Source organism: Sturnira hondurensis, unplaced genomic scaffold (genome assembly GCF_014824575.4).
Source record: "Sturnira hondurensis isolate 20B ecotype Veracruz unplaced genomic scaffold, ASM1482457v3 Scaffold0013299, whole genome shotgun sequence".
Lineage (NCBI taxonomy): Eukaryota > Metazoa > Chordata > Mammalia > Chiroptera > Phyllostomidae > Sturnira > Sturnira hondurensis.
Window position 1 is genome coordinate 3,998,572 of NW_028085930.1, and position 23,207 is coordinate 4,021,778.

A 23,207-nucleotide genomic window follows, 5' to 3' on the forward strand; every position below is an offset into this window, starting at 1 on the left:
CAAATACTGAACCAAAAAGCAAATCCTTAATTCTCTTGATGTGGTATATGACACTTAATGATTTGTGTATATTGAACTGTCCTTGCATTCTAGGGATAAACTCCACTTGATCGTGGTGTATGAATACTGTAGTGTGCTGTTGAATTCAGTTTGCTAGCATTCTGTTGTGAACTTCTGCATCTCTGTTCATCAAGAATTTTGGACAGTAATCTCCTTTTCTTGTAGTGCCTTGTTTGGTACTACCTTTGGTATAAAGGTAACGCTGGCCTCATAAAATCAATTTGAATGCATTTGCCTTTCTAAAATTTTTGGAAAAGTTTGCCCCGACTGGTGTGGCTCAGTTGGTTAGGCATCATCCCACAAAGTAAACAGTCGCTGGTTTGATTCCCAGTCAGGGGACATGTCTGGGTTGAGGGCTTGGTCCCTGGTTGGGGTGTGTATGAGAGGAAACCCATTGATGCTTCTACCTCACATGGATGTTTCTCTCCCTCTCTTCCTCCCTCCCTTCCCCTTTCTCTAAAAATAAGTAAAAACTTAAAAATTTTGGAAAAGTTTGAGGATTGGAGTAGAATTTTCCTGGGAATTCATCAGGTCCTGGGCTTTTCTTTTGGGGGAAGTTTTCGATTACTAATTCTATTTCCTCACTTGTTATTGGTCTGTTCAGATTTACTATTTCTTTATGCTTCAGTCTTGGTAGGAGGTATGTTTCAAGGCAGTAATTCATTCTTCCAGGTTATCCAATTTGCTGACATACAAATGTTCGTAATAGTGTCTTGTGATCCTTTGTGCTTCTGTGGTATCACTTCATTCTCCTTCCCCCATAGGGAGGGTGTTTCCATGCTGAGCTGCCTGGGTTTAGGGGATCAGATAACATGGGTAATGTGAGATTTTCCTTTCTACCCTTTTCAATGCATCTTATTTCTGTGCTCCACCCACATTCTGCAGCCTCTCATTTGGGATCCTTATATCTTGTGAATGTATTTTTGTACACAGGTAGTTGTTCAAATTGATGTTTCTGCAAAGGGTGTGAACAATGGAAACTTACATGCCACCCACCTTGCTGATTTCAGTATCTTATGGTTAAATTTTAAATTACATACATGGCCTAAATCACATTACAGTTTCCAATTACATTGGATTTTTTGGAATGGTTCTCTAATTTTCATATCTTGTATTTTTTATTGCTTTTTTTTCTTTATGGAAGGTTTGCTTTATCTTCTGAACATCGTTTTTCTTTTCTGCTATCATAATTTTGATTTCTAGAATTCTTTTTTGATTCCCTAAATGTTCCTTTTATAAAAAGTATCATTCTGTTTCTAGTCTGTGAATGTAATTTCTCTTCTCTGAGGATATCAGTGCCTTTGTTGTTGTTGCCGAAGGTTTCTTCTCCCTGAAATCTTGTTTCATCTAAGTTTTCCCCCTTCTATTTCTTTGTTTTCAATTAGCAATAATTGCACCGCAGATAAACCTCATTGGCTATGATACTGCCACTGTGCAGCGGTTTGTTTTCTGTATGTTATGTAAGAGGCTTTATGCAGGTATTTAGTGATCCTTTGTTCTCTGGTCATATTTAAAAGTGCTAAAAATCTGATTGAAAGTTCTGACCTATGTGTCTGTTGACTCTGAGATTTACTGTACAATGATTTGGCTGGGTTGTTTCCTCAGGTCATTCCTGAGGAATTATCAGGTTTAAAAAATCACCAGCTTTGTTATTCTTGGGCTGGATAGATTTTGCAGAAAAATATCTTTTAGTCTTCTGCATGGAGATTTAGAATGGGTGGCTAGAATTCTGTAGGGTGAGTGAGGAATGAAGTCAGGTCATCTCAGCATTCAGTATGCATGTACTCATTTAACGTGTTTTCAGTGTGGCACCCATACCTTCAACTGTATCTTGTGCCTCCCCCACCCCCCAAGCCCCAGTGCAGAGGCTCTCCAGGGAATAACACACCCGTCTTCTGCCTGGGTAAAAGACATTTCCTGAAGATCAACTGTTCCTTTACACAAACTTTCTATAAACTCTTCTGGTTTTTGGCTCTATCTTTACCTTGTCCCCATTGCCAAGGTTCCTGGTGTCTCCAAGTCCTGAATGTTTGGAGGTTTGTGCTGAGTATATCCAGCTGCTTCTTGGTCTTTATTTACCTCTGGTGGCTTAGGATTCAAATAGTCTGCCAAGTTTACTTACTTTTCAGTTTGTAAATCTTTCTTAATATTATCTCTTCTCCTTTATCCTTTGTTATTATAGATATATTCCTTGAAGAAAAATCTCTTTACTGTCGTTTTAGAGGAATTTCAAGAGAGGCCAAAAATACTACATGCGGTTAAGCTGCTGTCTTTGCCAGAAGCTTATTCCCATTCTGTGATGGCTGTGTTACCATTTAGCACTGTCGCTTATGGTAGCAAATATAGCTGCACCATCAAGTAACCACAGAACACAAGGCCAACGGCATTAACTGGCGGCAAGGAACAATAGTTTTCTATAAACAGCTACTGATTTATGGCAAAGTGAAACTTCCCAAGAGACAGTTTTTGGAGACCCTTGATTAAATTCCCATTTGTAGACTTCAAGACACATTAAGAGCCTTTGTACACTTAATGGTTTAAAAAAATCTTTTTGAAGAGAGAAAGGTGAAAATAACTAAGTGGGGACTATTAATTGCTTTCAAGTCACACTAAGACATGTGCATCTTTATCCAGAAAGATAAATTTTACATTATTGTAACAAGCTGAACTTTTAACACTTGCAAAGTTCTTTTCAGAAATCTATTTTAAAAATTGTACTAGCTTGATGTTTAAGGTTGCCATCAAAGAACAGAGCAGACATTCACTGGATCCAATGGTAGGAAGTGATACAGTTTGGCCATGGTATGGTCCACACATAAGACATCTGACAGTTTATCTTTTTATTTTTCAAATCAATCAATTTTTTAAAAATATATTTTACTGATTATGGTATTACACTTGACCAATTTTTCCCTCTTCACTCCCCTCCAACCACCCCACCACTAACCCCCCTTTAGTTCATCTCCATGGGTGGGACATGTAAGTTCCTTGGCGTCTACATTTCCTACACTATTCTTACCCTCCCCCTGTCTATTTTATACGTACCATCTAAGCTACTTATTCTCTGTATCTTTTCCCCTTCTCTCCCTCTCCCACTCCCCTGTTGATAATCCTCCACGTGATCTCCATTTCTGTGGTTCTGTCCCTGTTCTAGTTGTTTGCTTAATTTGCTTTTGTTTTTGTTTTAGGTGTGCTTGTTAGTAATTGTGAGTGTATTGTCATTTTACTGTACATGTTTTTTATCTTCTTTTTCTTAGGTAAGTCCCTTTAACAATTCATATAATAAGGGCTTGGTAATGATGAACTCCTTGAACTTGACCTTATCTGAGAAGCACTTTATCTGCCCTTCCATTCTAAATAAAAGCTTTGCTGGACAGAGCAATCTTGGGTGTAGGTCCTTGCATTTCATAACTTGGAATACTTCTTTCCAGCCCCTTCTTTCCAGCCCCTTCTTGCCCCTTCTTTCGAGAAATCAGCTGACAGTCTGATGGGAACTCCTTTGTAGGTAATTGTCTCCTTTTCTCTCACTGCTTCTAGGATTCTCTCCTTCATTTTAGTCTTGGGTAATGTAATGATGATGTGCCTTGGTGTGTTCCTCCTTGAGTCCAATTTCTTTGGGACTCTGAGCTCCCTAGACTTCCTGGAAGTCTATTTCCTTTGCCAGACTGGAAAAGTTCCCTTTATTATTTGTCCAAATAAGTTTTCCACTTGTTGCTCTTCCTCTTCCCCTTCTGGTACAGCTATAATTCCTAGAACGTTTAAAGATGTCCTGGAAGTTCCTAAGCCTTTCCTCATCTTTTTTGAATTGTTTCTTCATTGATTTCTGTTCCGTTGTTTCTTTCTTCCTTCTGGTTCATACCACTGATTTGAGTCCCAGTTTCCTTCCCATCACTATTGGTTCCCTGTACCTTTTCCTTTATTTTACTTAGCATAGCCCTCATTTTTTCATCTAATTTACAAGCAAATTCAACCAATTCTGTGAGCACCCTGATCACCAGTGTTTTGAACTGTGCATCTGACAGGTTGGCTATCTCTTCGTCGCTTAGTTGTATTTTTTCTGGAGCTTTAATCTGTTTCTTTTGGGCCATTTTTTGGTTTTGTTTTGTTTTGACGTACCTGTTATGTAGTGAGGGGCAGAACCCTGGGCATTCATTCACCAGGGCAGGGTGACCCACGTCACTAGGTTGTGAAGCTGTATGTGGGGGAGGGGTCTGAGAGGGTACAATGTTGCTTGCTCCTCTCTGTGCCAGATTTCAGTCACTTTTCCCACTACCCATAAGCAAATTGGGCCCTTCTGGCGCTGATTCCCATGTGAGTGGGCTTGTGTATATTCTAGGACCCTGAGGGTCTCTCCAACGAACTCTCCTGTGAGGCTGGGAGTTTCTCCCACAGCTTCAACCCCCCCCCCCAGGTGTTTTCAATCAGTGGTTTGAAGCTTTATTTTCCTGCACTGGGGCCCTGGGTTGTGCGGTCCGTTTCACTCCCAGTTAGTTCTCCCAGTTTATCTGTGCGTGAATTTGAGACCACCCAGTCCACAATCTGCTGCCTCACTGGGTCTGCCTGCTGCTGCCTTGCCTGCCCTGGTCCTCCAGCCAACACCTTGCCCCAAGTCCTCTCTGCCTGGCTCCCCATCTCTGCCCCTCCTACCAGTCTGGATGGATGTTTCTTCTTTAACTCTTGATTGTTGGACTTCCATACAGTTTGATTTTATGTTGGTACTGGTTGTTTTAAAATTGTTGTCCTTCTACAAGCAACCCGATTAAAAAATGGGCAGAGGACTTGAACAGACATTTCTCCAAGGAGGATATACAGAGGATCCAGAGACACATGAAAAGATGCTCGATATTGCTAGCTATCAGAAAGATGCAAATGAAAACCACAATGAGATACCACTTAACACCAGTCAGAATGGCTATCATAAACAAAGAAACAAACGTGCTGGAGAGGTTGTGGGGAAAAGGGGACCCTAGTTCACTGTTGGTGAGATTGCAGACTGGTACAACCACTATGGAAAATAGTATGGAATTTTCTAAGAAAACTAAAAATGAACGTGCCTTTTGACCCAGCAATTCCACTATTAGGAGTATATCCTAAGAACCCTAAAACACCAATCCAAAAGAACCTATGCACCCCGATGTTCATAGCAGCACAACTTACAATAGCCAAGAGTTGGAAGCAATCTAGATGCCTATTGGTAAATGACTGGATCAAAAAACTGTGGTACATTTACACAATGGAATTCTATGCAGCAGAAAGAAAGAAGGAGCTCCGACTCTTTGCAACAGCATGGATGGAACTGGAAAGCATTATGCTGAGTGAAATAAGCCAGGCGGTGAAAGACAAATACCATATGATCTCACTGTTAACAGGAATCTAAACAAAACAAACAAGCAAGCAAAATATGACCAATGACACTCAAATACGGAACAGGCTGGCAGGGTCCAGAGGGGAGAGGGGAAAGAATCATAGGGGAAAAGGGGATGGACTCACATGAACAAGTATAAAGGACACATGGACAATAACTAAGGGTGGGGGGTGGAAATGGGAGGAAGGTGGGGAGCATGGGGCGGGGGGCAGGCAGGGTTGGGAATATAAGACAGAAAGCTGTACTTGAACAAGAATTAAATAAAAAATTATTTTAAAAAATAAAATAAATAAATAAAATTGTTGTCCTTCTTTTGGTTGTGCAAGGAGGCACAGTGTGTCTACCTAGGCCTCCATCTTGGCCGGGAGTCTCACATATGACAGTTTTAAAAGGGACAGAACACTACCCTACTTTGAAACATTTACTGATTATGAGAAAAACATTAGGGAGAGAGCTCATGAGCAGAGGGCTACAATTAATGCTATAATATGTGGTTGTTATACATTGTCACTGTTTTTTCCTGATGTGTTCCTTTTTTAAAAAATTGACTTTATTGGGATGACACTGGTTAATAAAATTATATGGATTTCAAGTACGTGATTGTATAATACATCATCTGTACACTGTATTGTGTGCTCACCACCCTAAGTCAAGTGTCCTTGTATCATCATTTATCTCCTCTTTATATCTTCTATGTCCCCCACCTTCCACCCACTCTGGTAATCACCATGCTGTTGTCTGTGTCTAAGTTTTTTTTTTAACTTAATCTCTTCAACTTTTTTCACCCAGCCCCCAAGCCTCCTCCCCTCTGGCAGCTGTCTGTCTGTTTCTATCTATGAGTTTGTCTCTATTTTGTTTGATAGCTTATTTTGCTCATTAGATTCCACATGAGTGAAATACTAGGGTACTTATCTTCCTCCGATTGACTTATTTCACTTAGCCTAATGCTCTTCAGGTCCTGAGTAGTACAAAAAGGACAGCAGACTGTCCTTTGGTCTCTAAGGTTTCTTGGTGCTTTAAATTTCTTTATTACTTAAGATAATAAAAGTGAGGGTAATAGAAATGAAATAACTCTTGATTTTGATAAGAACCTATAGGACTGAAGTGGAAATCAATTTATTTTACTGAGAAATATAAACTAAGTATTTAAGTCAGTTGCATTTTCAATTAAGAACAAGATGTAAGAGTCTGTACAATAGATAAAGCTAAAGCATACACTGCAATTCTTTGTAATAGCCCATAAGAGAAAAAGAAAGTTTGAATGCAAAGACAGATATACTGCCTCAATATTTGCCAAAGTCACATGATAGCTACCTTTAAATAGTTGAGAGCATCATGTGGTAGATAAATCAGATGTAATGCTGTAGGTATTAGAGAGCATACAAACGGATCAATGTACAATAGACATAATGTTTTTGGGTAAAGCTAACTAACTATAACAATATACCTTAGTATATAGTTATTTGATCCTGAAAATTTAGAAGCAGGGGCTGGCTGGATGGCTAAACACATACAGGACATGTTCAGAGGGAATTTTCTTATTGGAAATAATAGATACTTTCTAAAATTTTTTCAATGAAGACTTTATTTTCCTTATCAAAGGTACTATATTTTTTGGACTAGAAGACTCACCTCCCCCTCTCCAAATTTGGGAGGAATGATGGCTGTTAATGCTGCTCTTGAGTTCAGTTTACATTTACATGGTGAAATATTATGTTATTTATGTTATTAAATATTTTACCACATTTTTTTGCTTCAAAAATTTTCCCCTGTTTTCCTCCTCTAACACCTAGGTGCATCTTATGGTCTGAAAATTATGGGTAACATTTTCTGAGTCTAGAAGTAATGACTATTAATGACAGGAAAATTGAAAACAAACCAACCCATAAAAGGAATAACTACCCAAAGAGAACCAATATTACATTTTTGCTATATCTGTCTCCAATTTTTGGTTGTAAAGCATAACTGTAGTCATGGCAAACTATGTCTGTACTATTGCAGACTTAAAACAAGATTACTTCTTGCCCTTGTCCTTAGGCTGAATAAAATTAAGTTCTGATCTGGATATTTCTCACCCCTGATATAAACTCCTTGAAGCTATTGAAGAAGAAAGTTATAGGAAACTCCATTATTGCTTAGGAAGTAACTAAATGTATATCCCTTTGCTCATTCAGTATACATAGTTAAGCATGTACTACCATCTAAGGCACAGGCTGATTGCCCTCAGACTCATAGGTGAACGAGACAGTGTAGAGAGAACACCTAGTCAGAAGACTGAGCTAGAAGCAGAACATGACAAAAACCAGGAGTGAAGGGTGGTTAAATGACACAGGAAAAGAGGGCTATAAGAGCGTGTCCACAAAACACAATTTACCCAAAGACAGTTCTATCTCTAACCCTGACAGCAGCTGGCACTGGAAAGACTCAAGATCCTAACTTTGTAAGCAGTACAACGGGTCCTTGAATAACTTCATTTTATTCAGCATTGTTTTGTTATGATGCTGATGAGGTTCTATAAGAACTTAACTTTTGTGTATATCAATTATCCTATGGTGAAACTGGTTTCATTATATATCATTTTTCTTAAAGTCACAGAACCTATTGGCAGCATTAAGTGAGGACTTGCAATATTTTATATAACACTCATCACACTTTGGTAAGTGTATTAGTTCTTTCACAAAACCTGTTTATTCCACTATGTCTTTCATAAGCCACAAACCTGAATTTTGTAAAGTGCTGCCTACTATATTTTATTAAATAAGAGTTTGATTTTGATGTATAGATATTTCGTTCATTATGTTAAAAGTTGAGTGGTCTTGTGTTCACATGCTGCTTTAGGCAAGCAGCGTGAAGCACTGAGAACAAATACAGTGGGGTGGCTAGTATGCGCCAGTAGGCACCAAGGAAATAAACATCAACAAGTCAAAATCAGGAGTTACTTTCTTCTATGATTGGCTAATTTTGAGTCTCTTCAGCAGCAGGAATTTCAGAACACCATAAGAAATCTTCTTTAGGGACACTAACTTTAGTTGAATTCTGGTAACCCACTACCATCAGAGCAGCCAGAAATCTTCTTTAGGGATTCCACGGCCTCACTGGTAAAAGAGAGACATGTAAGCACGCCGTCCTGCATCATGAGCCATACATTATACAGTGCTCAAGAACCCAGGAATTGGAGACACAGAGACTTGGAATGAATGAATCCAAGCTAGGTCACTTAGTAGGTGCACAATCTCTGAGGATTTCTGTTTCCTCAAGTACAAAATGGGGCAGCTGATACCTAAACTCATAGTGATATGAAGATTAAGTAAGGCATTGTGTATGAAACACTTGTTACCTGACTAAGAATAAAGCCTGAACAACATGTTAGCTGTTAGGTATGAGAAAGGCAACATGAAAGGGAGAAAAGGAGCACAAAAGAAACCTTTTAACTCAAAAAACCTGTTTTGGCAAAATATTGTAGAGATCCAGTTATAGACCACAAGGTATGAAAAGTTGACCTGAAGAGTTCTGCTTCAGGTAATGATTAACTAAGAATTTTGGTTAAATTTGTGGCCCCCTCCCCAAAGAAAATCTGGAGAAAAAATTCTGTTTGAAGCCACTGGACTATTAACAGGGCAGTGAAACATTAGGAGCCAGATCTAAAAGGAAATCCAGAGAGGAGCAGCCTAGCATTTGAGGTCCTCTTTCTCTCGGGGCATCTGCTGATTCTGGAAGAAGGGCCTGACAAGCTGAGAAGTTGAACTTTTAGTTGCTAGTATTTTGGAAATAATTTTTGGGTCTATCTTCATAGCATATGCTAGTCTACAGTTTTATTATCTTGTATGTGATTCTCTGGTTTTGGTTTCAAGTTGATACTGGCTTCATCCATAATTTGCTCTTCTTTCCCTGCCCTATTCACTACTGAGCCATAAAGATCATAAAACAGAAATTCACAGTATCTATTCCCACATTCCATATAAATGCTTACTAGTCCTACTTACCCCTTGGGATAGGTCACATGTCACTACACCTTTGTTTCTGGGGGTAGCAACACTTTTCTTGATACGCCTTGAAGCTCTAGATTCGGTCTGAGAGGCAGAGACTATGGTACCACTGGGTCGAGTGGGTGTTCACTAGGAGTTCATCCTAACTTTTTCAAGCTTGGTTCATGTGTTTAATATCTTGGCAAGGCGAACTCAGAAGCCATACCTGGTGGGGTTCCTTTTATCTTCCTCAGATATCAAAAACCAAACAAAATCTGCGTAGCTCATTCTTCCTTCTCTCTGTACTGTTTTTCCCCTGGGAAAGAAAAAACAAAACACATGAAATTTCCTGAGAAATTACTCAGATAAATTCAGTAGAATGACAGACAAAGAAATAAAGTAGTATCTTCCTTTGGAAATTAAGTTAAATTTAAAAAAATTAGAATGCTGGCACCCTCACAAGGGCAATCCCTTCCATGGTCTACCTTGTTTTCGAAGGCTTAGAGGGTAAAATCAGAAGGAATTTGCAAATATGTAGAAAACAATCTTGTTTGTAATTTATTTTATTTTATTATTTTTTTAATGGCAAAGGTTTTTTAAAAAATATATTTTATTGATTATACCATTACAGCTGTTCTATTCCCCCCTTTATTCCCCTCCACCATTCCCCCTCTTTAGTTTATGACCACGTGTCTTTAGATTCTTTAGACCAAGTTCTTTAGATTCTATATTTCCCCTACCATTCTTGCCCTCCCGTGTCTATTTTCTACCTACCATCTATGCTACTTATTCTCGGTACCTTCTCCCCCCCTTCTTCTCCTCCCACTCCCCTGTTGCTAACCCTCCATGTGTTCTTCATTTCTATGGTTCCGCTCCTGATCTAGCTGTCTTCTTGGTTTGCTTTTGTTTTAGGTGTGGTTGTTAATAACTGTGAGTTTGCTGTCATTTCACTGTTCATATTTTTCATCTTCTTTTTCTTAGATAAGTCCCTTTAACATTTCATATAATAAGGGCTTGGTGATGATGAACTCCTTGAACTTGACCTTATCTGAGAAGCACTTTATCTGCCCTTCCATTCTAAATGAAAGCTTTCCTGGATGGAGCAATCTTGGATGTAGGTCTTTGGATTTCATGACTTGGAATACTTCTTTCCAGCTCCTTCTTGCCTGTAAGGTCTCTTTTGAGAAATCTGCTGACAGTGTGATGGTAACTCCTTTGTAGGTGACTGTCCCCTTATCTCTTGCTGCTTCTAGGATTCTCTCCTTCATTCTAATCTTGGGCAATGTAATGATGATGTGCCTTGGTGTGTTCCTTCTTGGGTCCAACTTCTTTGGGACTCTCTGGGCTTCCTGGACTTCCTGGAAGTCTATTTCCTTTGCTAGACTGGGGAAGTTCTCCTTTATTATTTGTTCAAATAAGTTTTCCACTCGTGGCTGTTTCTTTTCCCCTTCTGGTACCCCTATAATTTGGATGTTGGAACGTTTAAAGATGTTCTGGAGGTTCCTAAGCCTCTCCTCATTTTTTTTGAATTTTTGTAACTTCACTTTTTTCTGTTTGGTCATTTCTTCCTTTCTTCTGGTCCACCCCCTTGATTTGAGTCCCAGTTTCCTTTCCATCACTATTGGTTTCCTGTGCATTTCCCTTCATTTCAATTAGTTTAGCCTTCATATGTTCCTCTAATTTGTGACTAAAATCAACCAGTTCTGTGAGCATCCTGACCACCAGTGTTTTGAACTGTGCATCTGAGAGGTTCGCTATTTCTTGGTTGCTTAGAGTTATTGGCTCTGGGACTTTGAGTTCTTCTTGAGCCATATTTTGGACTGCATATTCCTACCTGACCCTGCTCCGCTGCTGGTTCCACCCCTCTTACCGGTCCGGGTGAATGGCTCGTTGTTGTTGGACTTCTGTATAGTTCAATTTTCTGTTCTTTGGCTGCGTCTTTGTTTACTAAACCTTTGTTGTATTCAAACTTGGTTGTGGGAGAAGGCACAGTGTTTCCACCTATGTCTCCATCTTGGCAAAAGTCCCTTGTTTGTAATTTAAATGCAAATAATTACCAGGATCAAATCCTGCTACCTGTATTTAGATAAAGGATTAATGCTTATTTATTAAGGAATTACTACTGTTTTGTTTGAAGCTGTGACTGTACGTGTTGCAGACTGTTATCTGACCTACAACACTGCTACATTACACAGGAAGCCTTGTTACAGTTTTACTTATAGTTTATTTTTAAATTCAGATGCTTTTTCTTACCTTGTTACCGCTCCAGAGAATATCCTTTCAATAATTCTGTTTGATGAAGCTAAATAAAAGTAAAAAAGTACAAAGCTAGTTAAAAATATGCTCCCATAAAGGCAGTACTTTTGGGAAATTTATTTTCGGTAGCTACCAGCTAAAACATAATAATCTTCCATGAGAAAATACTAGTGGTTAAAACATACTTTGCATAATTTATACTTTCTGAAAATAAGAATTTGGGGTGGCTCAGCTAATAATTTTTTTAAAAAAGAACAAGCTAATGGATGTCCCTGACAGCTGAAACGTATCAATATAGTTGAGTACCAAGTTAGTTCTGGACACCCTGATATCTAAGACAAAAGTGTGCAGAAGTTGAATTGATCTTGTTATCTAGTAAGACAACTTTTCCTTTAAAACAAGACAAATTTTATCCTAGCATTCAATTCAAAGGGGAACTGATAATTCACTCCTAGTATAAGGGATATTGAATAAAACAATGAAGAATGCTTTCAGGTAAATTTTTACAAAAGATACCAAAACATACCATAAACATACAATTTTTATATTCTTATTCTATAAAAGTCCAGGATATAACATGATATAATGTATAATTTTTAGAAATTCCATCAATAAGTTTTATTCAGAGAGAGGCAAATATATCTTAAGATAATATGTTGCTTTTGATAATAGATGCTAGCTAATCCAGAGCAGAGATTTTCAACCATTTTCATTTCATGGCACACATGAAAACAAATTACTAAAATTCTGCAGTACACCAAAAAATATATATTTTTTGCTGATCTGACAAAAATAGGTATAAAATAGGTACAATTTTGATTCATTCACACTGGATGGCTATTGTTTTTTTTTTTTTACTGTTATCACTTTTTATTTGACAATCTAAGGGAAAAGAGGTCAGGACCCCTGACTACATAGTTGGGTATTACATGTTTTAAAAATTCTTGTGGCACACTGGTTGAAAATCATTGCTCTAGAGTAGCATACCTCCTTGTGGTTCGAAATAACCAAAACCATTAGTTTTTAAAAAATAAAATGACAGTGAATCTCAGACCTAGGGATGTGGTGAGGACAGAGGTCTGTTCTTTTAACAAGTGCCCCAGACAACGGCATGCACACTAACAGTTCAGAACCAAAGGTAAAGCCTTTCGAGAGTTAGGAGTAATCAGCGTCTAACTCTTCTGCATAAAGTTAGGTACGGTCCACGTAAATGTAGGTTAGTTTGGCTGAAGAGTGTTGAGAATATGGGAGTCAGTACAGCTACGTCTGCCTACAAATCCAAGCTTCCAGAAGGACCCTCTAGACTTTGCTGAACATTGGTTTATGGGGATAATAATTTGAACTATATAGGAAAAAAGAGGGCTATACAGAAAAGGCAAGGATATTTAATTCCAAAGCTAAAGTATTTTTGAAAGTCTTTTTTAGACTTGGAAGGTTTAGCATCCTAAAACTGAAGACCATACTGTCCTATTAACGACAGGCTGGAATTCCAGTGGACAGTTACGGAGTTTCAGGGACCTTTTTGTCATATAGACCTAGATGCCTGTTTTTTTGGACTTCATCCCTTTAACATGCTTACATGAGCGGTATGTGTGGATATACTATATTTTGGGACATACTGGGAATTATGCTTATGTCAGCCAGACAGGGTGCTTTAGAGCCAAAAGGTTTTTCATGACCTTGGGAGGCTGGCTCACATACAGATGATCTGGCCACTGGTAATTAGCAAGTGCACTGCTAGTAAGGCTGACCTGATGAGTATCTCCATTTTTATGCTATTTTGGTGACAGGAAGGTTATGCATACTTGAAGAAGAGAGAATGTAGTACTAAAATACTTATCAAATAAGTATATTTGAGTATCTTCCTTTTCATGTCTGGTTGGCACCTAAGAATTTGAGAGGCAGAACTGTTTCTTAAATATGAAAGTTCTATAAAACTTGACATCATATAGAATGAACCTTTTCTTAAGATGTATTCAAATATGCAACCAAATAGCGGGAGTAAAATTCAATACATTTACATAAGATCTGTACTGTGCTGCAGCTAAAAGGCAAAAGGCTGATTTAAAAAAACAACAGTGCTTGAGAAGACAATTTAAGAACAGAACAGGGGAAATCTTAGAAGAATGAATCAATGTATCTTGGTGCTTTCTTAAAATATTAAATCAGTAGGTAATAGGTTTTAAGTTGACTACTGATAAAAATGAAGCAAAAAGGGTATGTGATATATAATATTTTGGTTTTTGAGAAATCAAAGTACATAAAATTCGTCAGCCCAAAACCAAAATCTTTTCTGGAACTAAATTCCAAAAGGTAAGTTTTTGTAAGTGTCCTTGAAAATACTGGCCCATCAGAAAAATTATTTTCATCCATGGCTGTGTATAAATATTATAAAATAAGAAATTTGTAAAGGTGTATACATATTCTTTTAAAATAAATTTTACACATGAGTAAAATTTTCACTCAATTCATAATCAGAAAACAAACATCACAGACTCTCCAATTCATCAAAACTAAGACTCTAACTGCTTACTTACCTCCAATAAACCCTGTCTCTTATACCTGTCTTCTAAGTAAAAAAATAGCATTTTTACTCATTCCCACTTAAAAAGTCTTGGCCCTTTAAAGAGTACAGAATTTAAGAAATAGGAATTCCCCATAATGAGCAGGGATAATTTATTTAACTATTGCCTTCTTCAAAACAGTTAAGTCTAAACATCTATAACAACTCACCCTGGTCATTGTATCTCGATAGATCGGCCTGGCTGATGTAGAGGTCATGATCACTATCTAGTTCCCAGAATTTGCAGTAAATAACATAAAAATGTTCATAGGAAAAGTAGTCTGTGATTTGGTTTATATCTTCCTCTTCTTCCAAAAGGGCTAGAGTCTGAAATGGTATGAATAAAGAAAACTTATTTTAAAATTAAAAATTATGATAATACAGGTTTGGTCATTATACAGAATCTAGTAAATTTTTATTTTAAATTGAATTAAAAGCTTTGGTTTGGGTATCAAATCAGGAACTTTAACAGATAACCTCATCCTCCCTTTAATCACCTGATCAATCTATAAGCATTTATGAGCTCTGTAATATGCTTAGCAAATGGTTAGATGCTGCGGAGGATTTAATAGCAGGAAAAGGGAAGGACCATCACCAAGGGGGCTCCAGCCTATCAGAGGTCACCAGACTAGCAAGCACCAAACAACTAGACAACAGGCTTAGTTACAGGGCCGTATACTGACATCGCTTTTAGCTTCAAAGTGATGTTAAGTGATTAACATCATTTACCAAAGCGATTAGGCAGTGACCATCTATTCTATTATGAAGAGTGGGGCATCCGCAGATAGGGCTTGGTTTGGTGAGGAAATGAAGTTTACCACAAAGGTGACTTATGTATACCATTGTGGTGATGTGTGGTGGCTGGGCACAGAAACCTGGTGGGGTGGGGGGCAAAGCCTCAGAGCCCTGAGCTGGAAGTAGATCTGGGTCTCCCCTGACTCACTGTGCACCCTTAGGGAAAACAACAGAAATAATGATTTTGAAACCAGAATTCTTAAAGTTAGTCAAATTATCATGTAAGTGGGCAGATGAAGAAGACATTTTCAGAAAAGAAAGATTCAGAAAGACGACACCAAACAAAACTTAGGAAATAGAAAAAATAAAGTAAAACGACAAATAACATCTGACATATCGATAACAACAATAAAGATAATGAATTAAATCTCCCCACTAAAAGATTTTCTGATTGATTGAGTATAAAAAACAAGCACCCAAAACAAATCTAGATAATAAGCTGGACAACATATAAGCTGTCCAGAAAAGTCTAAAAGTAAAATTTAAAAAGTTTTAAAAAAATGGTGTTAAAAATATACATACTATCTAAACCTTAATAGAAAAAAATGTCAATATTATGGGAATACAAAATGGAATTCAAGGTAAAAACCATTAAGGGACAAAGGTGACTATTTCGTAATGCAAATATATTACTTTGATGAAAAATATTTTTTAAATGTTAATACTGGAAAAACAAAATGCATTGTCAAATTGAAAACAACATAAATTATTAAATTATGGGAATTCTACTGATGGGAGATTATGTATCCAGTAAAAATTATAAAGTCTACATGGAAATAAAGGAAAACTATGGTGTGGTCAATACACAATTGTACACACTAAGAGCTATGTAAAATCCTGAACTCCAAATATGCATATGAATGAGACTAGAAGAACACATACAAAAATGGTATTAGTTGTATTATGGTCATAGAATGTGATTTTTCTTGATTTCCAAATTTGCTGTAATGTTTTATTTTATAAAATGCTCTTTAATGTATAAAAAGCAGAATATGTACAATAAAACAAATCTTGAGAAGCAAGGAAATCTCATTTTTATAAAATGAAAAAGATGAACTTTTGCTGTTGGTGAGCATGTAAATGTAAGTATGAATGAGTACATGCTTTTAGAAATGAAAATTGGCAGGATCTATCAAATTGGAAACGCTCATACCATTCGATCCAGCATTCCACGCTCTCCCCCCCACCGATAATCTATTCTAGAGAAATTCTTACTCATATACACACAAGAGGAAAGTACAGCAGTGTTCACTACATTACTGTACAGGGAAAATATGGAAATGACTTGAATATATCAGTAGAAGAATTTGTAATTAATTATAAATAGTATAGGCATGTCCTAGATTATACAGTAGTTAAAAGAATGATATAGATTTATTTGAATGGGAATGAAGGGAATGTTAAGTCATTTTGTTAAGCAAAAAACTCCCCAAAACAAAACAATCCCCTCAAGTTAACAGAATAGTATGATCACATATATTTTAAAAAACTCAAAAAAGCAGCCATACAAAATAAAACTAAATACTCCATGTGTACACACACACACACACACACACACACTTACAGGGAGTGAAATGACACGGTGAAGAGAAAAACAGTGACTTCAGATTATTATTCCAGATATGTTCATATTATTAGAATGTTTTATGAGCATATAGCCATATAAGAGGAAGGCTAAGGAGACGGGTAGGGGAGAAAATAGAGGGGAAAACATGTCATGCTCTTGGAAGAACAACACTTGAGTTCTCTTTCCATGTCAGCCAGTTACTTGCTGTTTGATCTTGTCTAAGTCATTCAACCATACTTGAGCCTCACATTTTATAATTAAAAAAATTATGGACTATGATAATGATCCAGAAACTACAAATTCTAATGCGCTACAAGAATGTGAGGTGTAAGGCCTTTTCTATGGAATTATTGTCATTTCAACACATTCCATGTTGCCTACTGGGAATGTAGGCATGCACCAAGCATTCAATACATGTTAACAGTAAGTGTGATGCTTACTGTTCATTTTAGAACACAAGAAGTCTGCATATCTATTATGGGCTGCTAACTTTGCCAAGTCTTTATTACTTTGTCCCAGATAAGATAGAAAAAAAAGAGTAAATAAGATTGTCTAACGTATTAGCCTAAACTTCATTTAGTATAATTCATTTAAAATATATTTCATGTATTTTCAAGGGTGAACAATTCTACCATTCTTAGGTTAATAGAAGCTTGAACAATCAGCCACGAAGATTACCTCGGTAAAGGCTCCCACTAGTGGCCAATACTTTCTCATAAAATAAACAAAGTAATTGAAGAAAACGTACTCTTTCTTGTAAGGAATTTTTAGTACTTTTTTCCCAGCAGGACCTGGACAAAGAATCGTTGCTGAAAGGATCAACTTGAAATTTTTCTTTCTTTAGGAAGGCCCTTCACAACCCAGCCTCATCTCACCCCTCAGGCCTCATAACTGGTCACTGTTTCTGTGGAGCCTTTGGCCACTTAAGACTTCCTGCAGTCTCTGAGCATGATATTGTACTGTCATGCTTCTGGGCCTTTGCTTATGCTGCCTCCTTTATCTGGAATCCTCTTTTCTTCTAATATTTTTTATCTTGGTAAACTCCTGATATCTCCAAGGTCAAGATGCCCTATCAGTCCTCCTGTGACGTCTTCTTTGCATGTTTATTATACACTTCTGTGATCTTTTGCAAGTCAGGTATGGCTGTGCACTTTCCCTTTTGCTCCGCAGTGTGTGCATTGATGTAAAAATCCCTTGTTATTCATCTTTGTTCCCCCCGGCACATCCCAAGTATCTGGTAAATGCTGAATGTCTGAAAGTAGTGACAGAGCTCTGCATACAATAAGCACTCAAATATTATATTTGTTAAATAAGAATAGTATTTAAATTGCTCCTGATAAGTGAATTCCAGTAAGAGGCATACTTGCAAAAAGTTGCTTTTTCTTATCTCTGCTGAAGTAATTTTTCCACTCCAAGATCTGTTCACTGTGTAGAATATTCTCTGAATAACCTGGTTCAAAGGAAAACAAAATGAAGTAAAACCATTAAAGATATCAATCACTTTACCAATGACCATCATGTCTTATGAATATACTTTGAACCAGGTAAGTTTTGGCTTTTTGATTATGCCAAGTGTCATTTCTAATAAAATCAACACTTTAAATTTTTAAATAGTTTTGATTTTTATTGTTGTTCAAGTACAGTTTTCTGCCTCCCCCCCGACCTCTCCCCACCACCCCAGGCATCCCCACCTCCCTCCCCTGTTTCCACCCTCCCTTGTTATTGTCCATGTGTCCTTTACAGTTGTTCCTGTAAACCCTTCACCCTTCCCCCATAACCCCCTCCCCTCTCCCTTCTGGTTACTGTCAGTTTGTTCGCAATTTCAATGTGTCTGGTTATATTTTGCTTGCTTGTTTTGTTGATTAGGTTCCAGTTAAAGGTGAGATCATATGGTACTTGTCTTTCACTGCCTGGCTTATTTCACTTAGCATAATGCTCTCTGGTTTCATCCATGGTGTCATAAAGGGTAGTTCTTTCTCTCTACTGCATAGTATTGCACTGTGTAAACATACCATAGTTTTTTATCCATTAATTTACTGATGGGCACTTATGGTGCTTCTAGCACTTGGCTATTGTAAATTGTGCTGCTATGAACATTGGGGTGCATATGTCCTTTTGGATTGGTGTTTCAGGGTTCTTAGGGTATAATCCCAGCAGTGGAATTGCCAGGTCAAAAGGCAGTTCCATTTTTAGTTTTCTGAGGAAATTCCATACTGTTTTCCATAGTGGCTGCACCAGTCTGCAATCCCACCAACAATGCACTAGGGTTCCCTTTGCTCCACAACCTTTCCAACATTTGCTGTTTGATTTGTTTGTGATGGCCATTCTGACTGGTGTAATGTGGTATCTCACTGTGTTTTTTTTAAATCTGCATCTCTCTGATGGCTAGTGATACTGAGCATCTTTTTCTATGTCTCTGGACCCTCTGCATGTCCTCCTTGAAGAAGTGTCTGTTCAAGTCCTTTGCCCATTTTTAAAATGGGTTGCTTGTCTTATGAGAGTAGAGTCATGTGAGTCCTCTATATATTTTGGAGATCAAACTCTTGTCTGAGGTATCATTGGCAAATATGGTTTCCCATACAGCTGGTTCTCTTTTCATTTTAATGCTGTTTCCTTTAGCCGTGTAGAAGTTTTTTATTTTGATCAAATCCACTTGTTTATTTTTCCTTTATGTTCCTTGCTCTAGGGGACATATCAGTGAAAATACTGTTGTGTGGAATATCTGAGATTTTCCTGCCAATGTTCTCCTGAAGGACTTTTAGGGTGTCATGACTTAATATTTAAGTCTTTTATCCACCTTGAATTTATTTTTGTATATGGTGTAAGTTGGTGATCAAGTTTCATTTTCTTGCATGTAGCTGTCCAGATCTCCCAACACCATTTTCTGAAGAGGCTATTTTTGTTCCATTTTATGCTGCTGCACCCCCTCTCCTCTGTCAAATATTAATTGACCATAGAGATTTGGGTTTATTTCTGGGCTCTCTATTCTGTTCCATTGGTCCATGTGTCTGTTCTTATGCCAGTACTAGGCTTCTGATTACAGTGGCCTTGTAATACAGGTATTATGATCGGGTATCAGGTATTGTGATCCCTCCTACTTTGCTCTTCTTTCTCAAAATTGTAGCAGCTATTCAGGGTCATTTATGGTTCCATATAAATTTTTGAAGTGTTTGTTCTATCTGTGAAATATGCCATTGGTACTTTAATACGTATTGCATTGAATCTGTAAATAACTTTGGATAATATGAACATTTTGATGATGTTAATTCTTCTGATCCATGAACACGGTATATGTTTCCATTTGTTTGTGTCTTCCTTGATTTCTTTGTTCAGTGTTGTGTAGTTTTCTGAGTACAGTTCTTTTACCTCCTTGGTTAGGTTTATTCCAAGGTATTTTATTTTTCTTGTTGCTATATCAAAGTCTTGTTGCTATATCTAAATCTTGTTGATATTTTTTCCCCTGATTTCTGTTTCTGATACTTCATTGTTGCTTTCTGATTTCTGAAAAATGCCTTTGATTTCTGAATATTGACTTTGTATCCCACTGTTTTTCCAAATTCATTTATTAGGTCAAGCAGTTTTTTTGTGGAGTCTACAGGATTTTCTATGTATACTATCATGTCATCTGCAAACAATGACAGTTTTGTTTCCTCTTTTCCAATTTGGATGCCTTTTATTTTATTTTCTTGTCTGATTGCTGTGGCTAGGACTTCCAATACTATGTTGAATAGAAGTGGTGAAAGTAGACAACCTTATCTTGTTCTTGATCTTAGTGGGGAACTTTTTAGTTTTTACTCATTGAGTATGATGTTGGCTGTAGGTCTCTTATATATGGCCTACATTAGGTTGAGGAATATTCCCTCTATTCCCACTTTGCTGAGTGTTCTTATCATAAATGGGTGCTGTACCTTATCAAATGCTTTTCCCGCATCTATTGATATGATGTGATTTTTGTCTTTCCTTTTGTTTATGTGATGTATTACGTTTATTGATTTGCAAATATTGTACCATCCTTGCATCCCTGGGACGAATCCCACTTGGTCATGGTGTACATTATTAGACTCTTGTGCTTAGTTCTTGATTTGAATATAAATTTATCTTAAAGTCTAAGTTTCCCATCTCTACAAATTTAACATTTATATACTCCTAAAACACTTTATATTACTAATGGAAGTACTGTATTACACTTAAAATTATAAAGCTTTTATCTGCATTTTTCTTATTTTATTCTTTTCTTGTTCAACTTTTTGTTTTTAACAAAATTTTTAAGATTTGAAAATGTTTAGAATGTTAAGCATTTTCTGTTTTAGCCTCTTGTAACCTACTTATCTAATACTATATAAAAATCTACCTGTAATCCATTTTCCATTGCCTAAATCTTATTTCCTGGCCCTACTTCATCAGCACATTGGTTTCCAAGTTACTGATTCAGCATTTTAGTTTACTGAGGTAGGGGCACCACCTAGCGGTGAGAGCATGTAGCTGCTGGTTCTACATTACATTTTTTCCCTCTAACTCTGGTCTACCACTTTTAGGAAAATGGGAAAAAATTATTTCCTTAAAAACAAATGGAACAAAATCTTAAAATTAATAATAATACTTATTTATGGCCAGTGAAAGGAATGATACTTTATAATTTTTCATTAAGAGATCTCTAGTCAACTTGATAGGCAATTTGAATTTTAAGTTAGTTTCTTTTTTTTTTTCTTTAACTTTATAGAACTGACATCTCTAATTCACAATTATAGGTCACCAGAAATGGAAGTAAGTGTTTGGTTAATCTGTCAGATAGTCTTTGAGGAGTGGATCAAATGCAGGCACAAGTTACGGAGAGATTGTTCACTGTAGGTGACTTGAAAGCAAATCAACATACATAAATTAAATGCTCGAAGTCTGGCTCTTCTACTTGATGGGAAATGGTGAATGGATTCCTGATTCACTCTGGTTAAAAAGTATTTCTGCATGGTCTCCTGCTGAATTTGGACTTAAAAAAATCTTTCTAATAAAAATCAGCTCCTTCTCTGCTAAAAGGAAAAATTCTCAAGGGGAAAGAGGTCAGTTGTTGGTGATGAGCAGTCTCCACCACAGGTTAGTCATCTCAGGAAATATCAGTACCTTGTCCTCCACAATTAAAATCCTGGCATTTCATCCAGAAGTGATGGATTCCAGGTCAATCAAGACAATGAATACATCATTAAGACACCATCTGGGCAAGCCACAGAAATATCTTTTTATTGCCAGCACCAATGTCATAAAGAAGGATTTTCAATCTCATCACTTATTTTAAAAACTCCTGTGAGCACCTCTTTCCTCAAAGTCAGCATATGCCAGTTAGGATAAGCAATCTTTTGTTCACAGGCAATTTCTTTGCACAGCATGCAAAACTGCAAACTCAAGGGCTACAATTTGCTAGTATTTCCAATTTTCACTTTCATTCAATATTAAGTGGTTTATTTCTCTACTGCCAACTCTTCTCTGGAAATAAAGGAGAATATGAACTGACATTAGGTGCAATCTCTTATTTGGGTAGTAATAGCCTCATTTGCTGTGCACATGGTTGGTGCTCTGTTTCTGCAGTCTAAAAACAGTTATAAAATAGTTAAACAAACACAAATTCTTTTTTTCTATAGCATAGGTTTTCAGTGATAAATAGAAAATAAAAGTTGCCCAACTTTTCATCATCATATATGTGCCACATATAAGCTAATACATAAGCTAATATTTGAATGATATTCTTGTAAACAGTTTTTTCCAACCATAAAGTGAAATGGCTGAATCACTCTAGCATGCAAAGAAAATATACAGGATGTGGCAAAGGTGGGTTTACAGTTGTGAGTACATGAAACAGTTTATTCTTGTACTATTTATTAATTATTGTATTATTTTCCATATGAACAACTATGAACCTACTTAAAAAAATAATTTTATTGTTGTTCAACAGCAGTTGTCTCCATTCCCTCAACCATTCCCCCCCAAACCCACCTCCCTCCCTTGCTTCCATCCTCCCCCTTGGTTTTGTCCATGTGTCCTTTATAGTATTTCCTGAAAACCCTTCCCTTCATTATCCCCTCCCACTTCCCCTCTGGTTACTGTCAAATTGTTCTTAATTTCTATGTCTCTATGGTTGTATTTTGCTTTCTTTTTTCTTCTGTTGATTAGGTTCCAGTTAAAAGTGAGATCATATGGTATTTGTCCCTCACCTACTGGCTTATTTCACTTAGCATAATGCTCTCCAGTTCCACCCATGCTGTAGCAAGGGTAGGAACTCTTTCTTTTTCTCTGCTGCATAGTATTCCATTGTGTAAATGTACCATAGTTTTTTGATCCACTCATTTACTGATGGGCACTTAGGTTGCTTCCAGCATTTGGCTATCGTAAATTGTGCCTCTATGAACAGTGGGGTGCATAGGTTCTTTTGGATTGGTGTTTCAGGGTTCTTGGGATATAATCCCAGCAGTGGAAATGCCAGGTCAAAAGGCAGTTCCATTTTTAGTTTTCTGAGGAAATTCCATACTGTTTTCCACAGTGGCTGAACCAGTCTGCATTTCCACCAACAGTGTCCTAAGGTTCCCCTTTCTCCACAACCTCTCCAGCATTTATTGTTTGTTGATTTGTTTATGATGGCCATTCTGACCA

The 23,207-nt window shown here is 37.1% G+C and overlaps 1 protein-coding gene across 2 annotated transcripts in view; it reads right to left on the reverse strand.

The window, feature by feature from the left end:
* The window catches only part of PPP2R3A (protein phosphatase 2 regulatory subunit B''alpha), a 158,531-nt gene that overhangs the window by 46,367 nt on the left and 88,957 nt on the right, over positions 1-23,207 (reverse strand). For both annotated transcript variants that reach the window (XM_037061227.1, XM_037061228.1), the window contains 4 exons: positions 17,935-18,021; positions 14,380-14,536; positions 11,644-11,692; positions 9,617-9,706 (listed from right to left, as the gene is read on the reverse strand). In XM_037061227.1, coding sequence (XP_036917122.1) covers positions 9,617-9,706; positions 11,644-11,692; positions 14,380-14,536; positions 17,935-18,021 — 383 coding nt within the window. The remainder of the gene's footprint in view (positions 1-9,616; positions 9,707-11,643; positions 11,693-14,379; positions 14,537-17,934; positions 18,022-23,207) is intronic.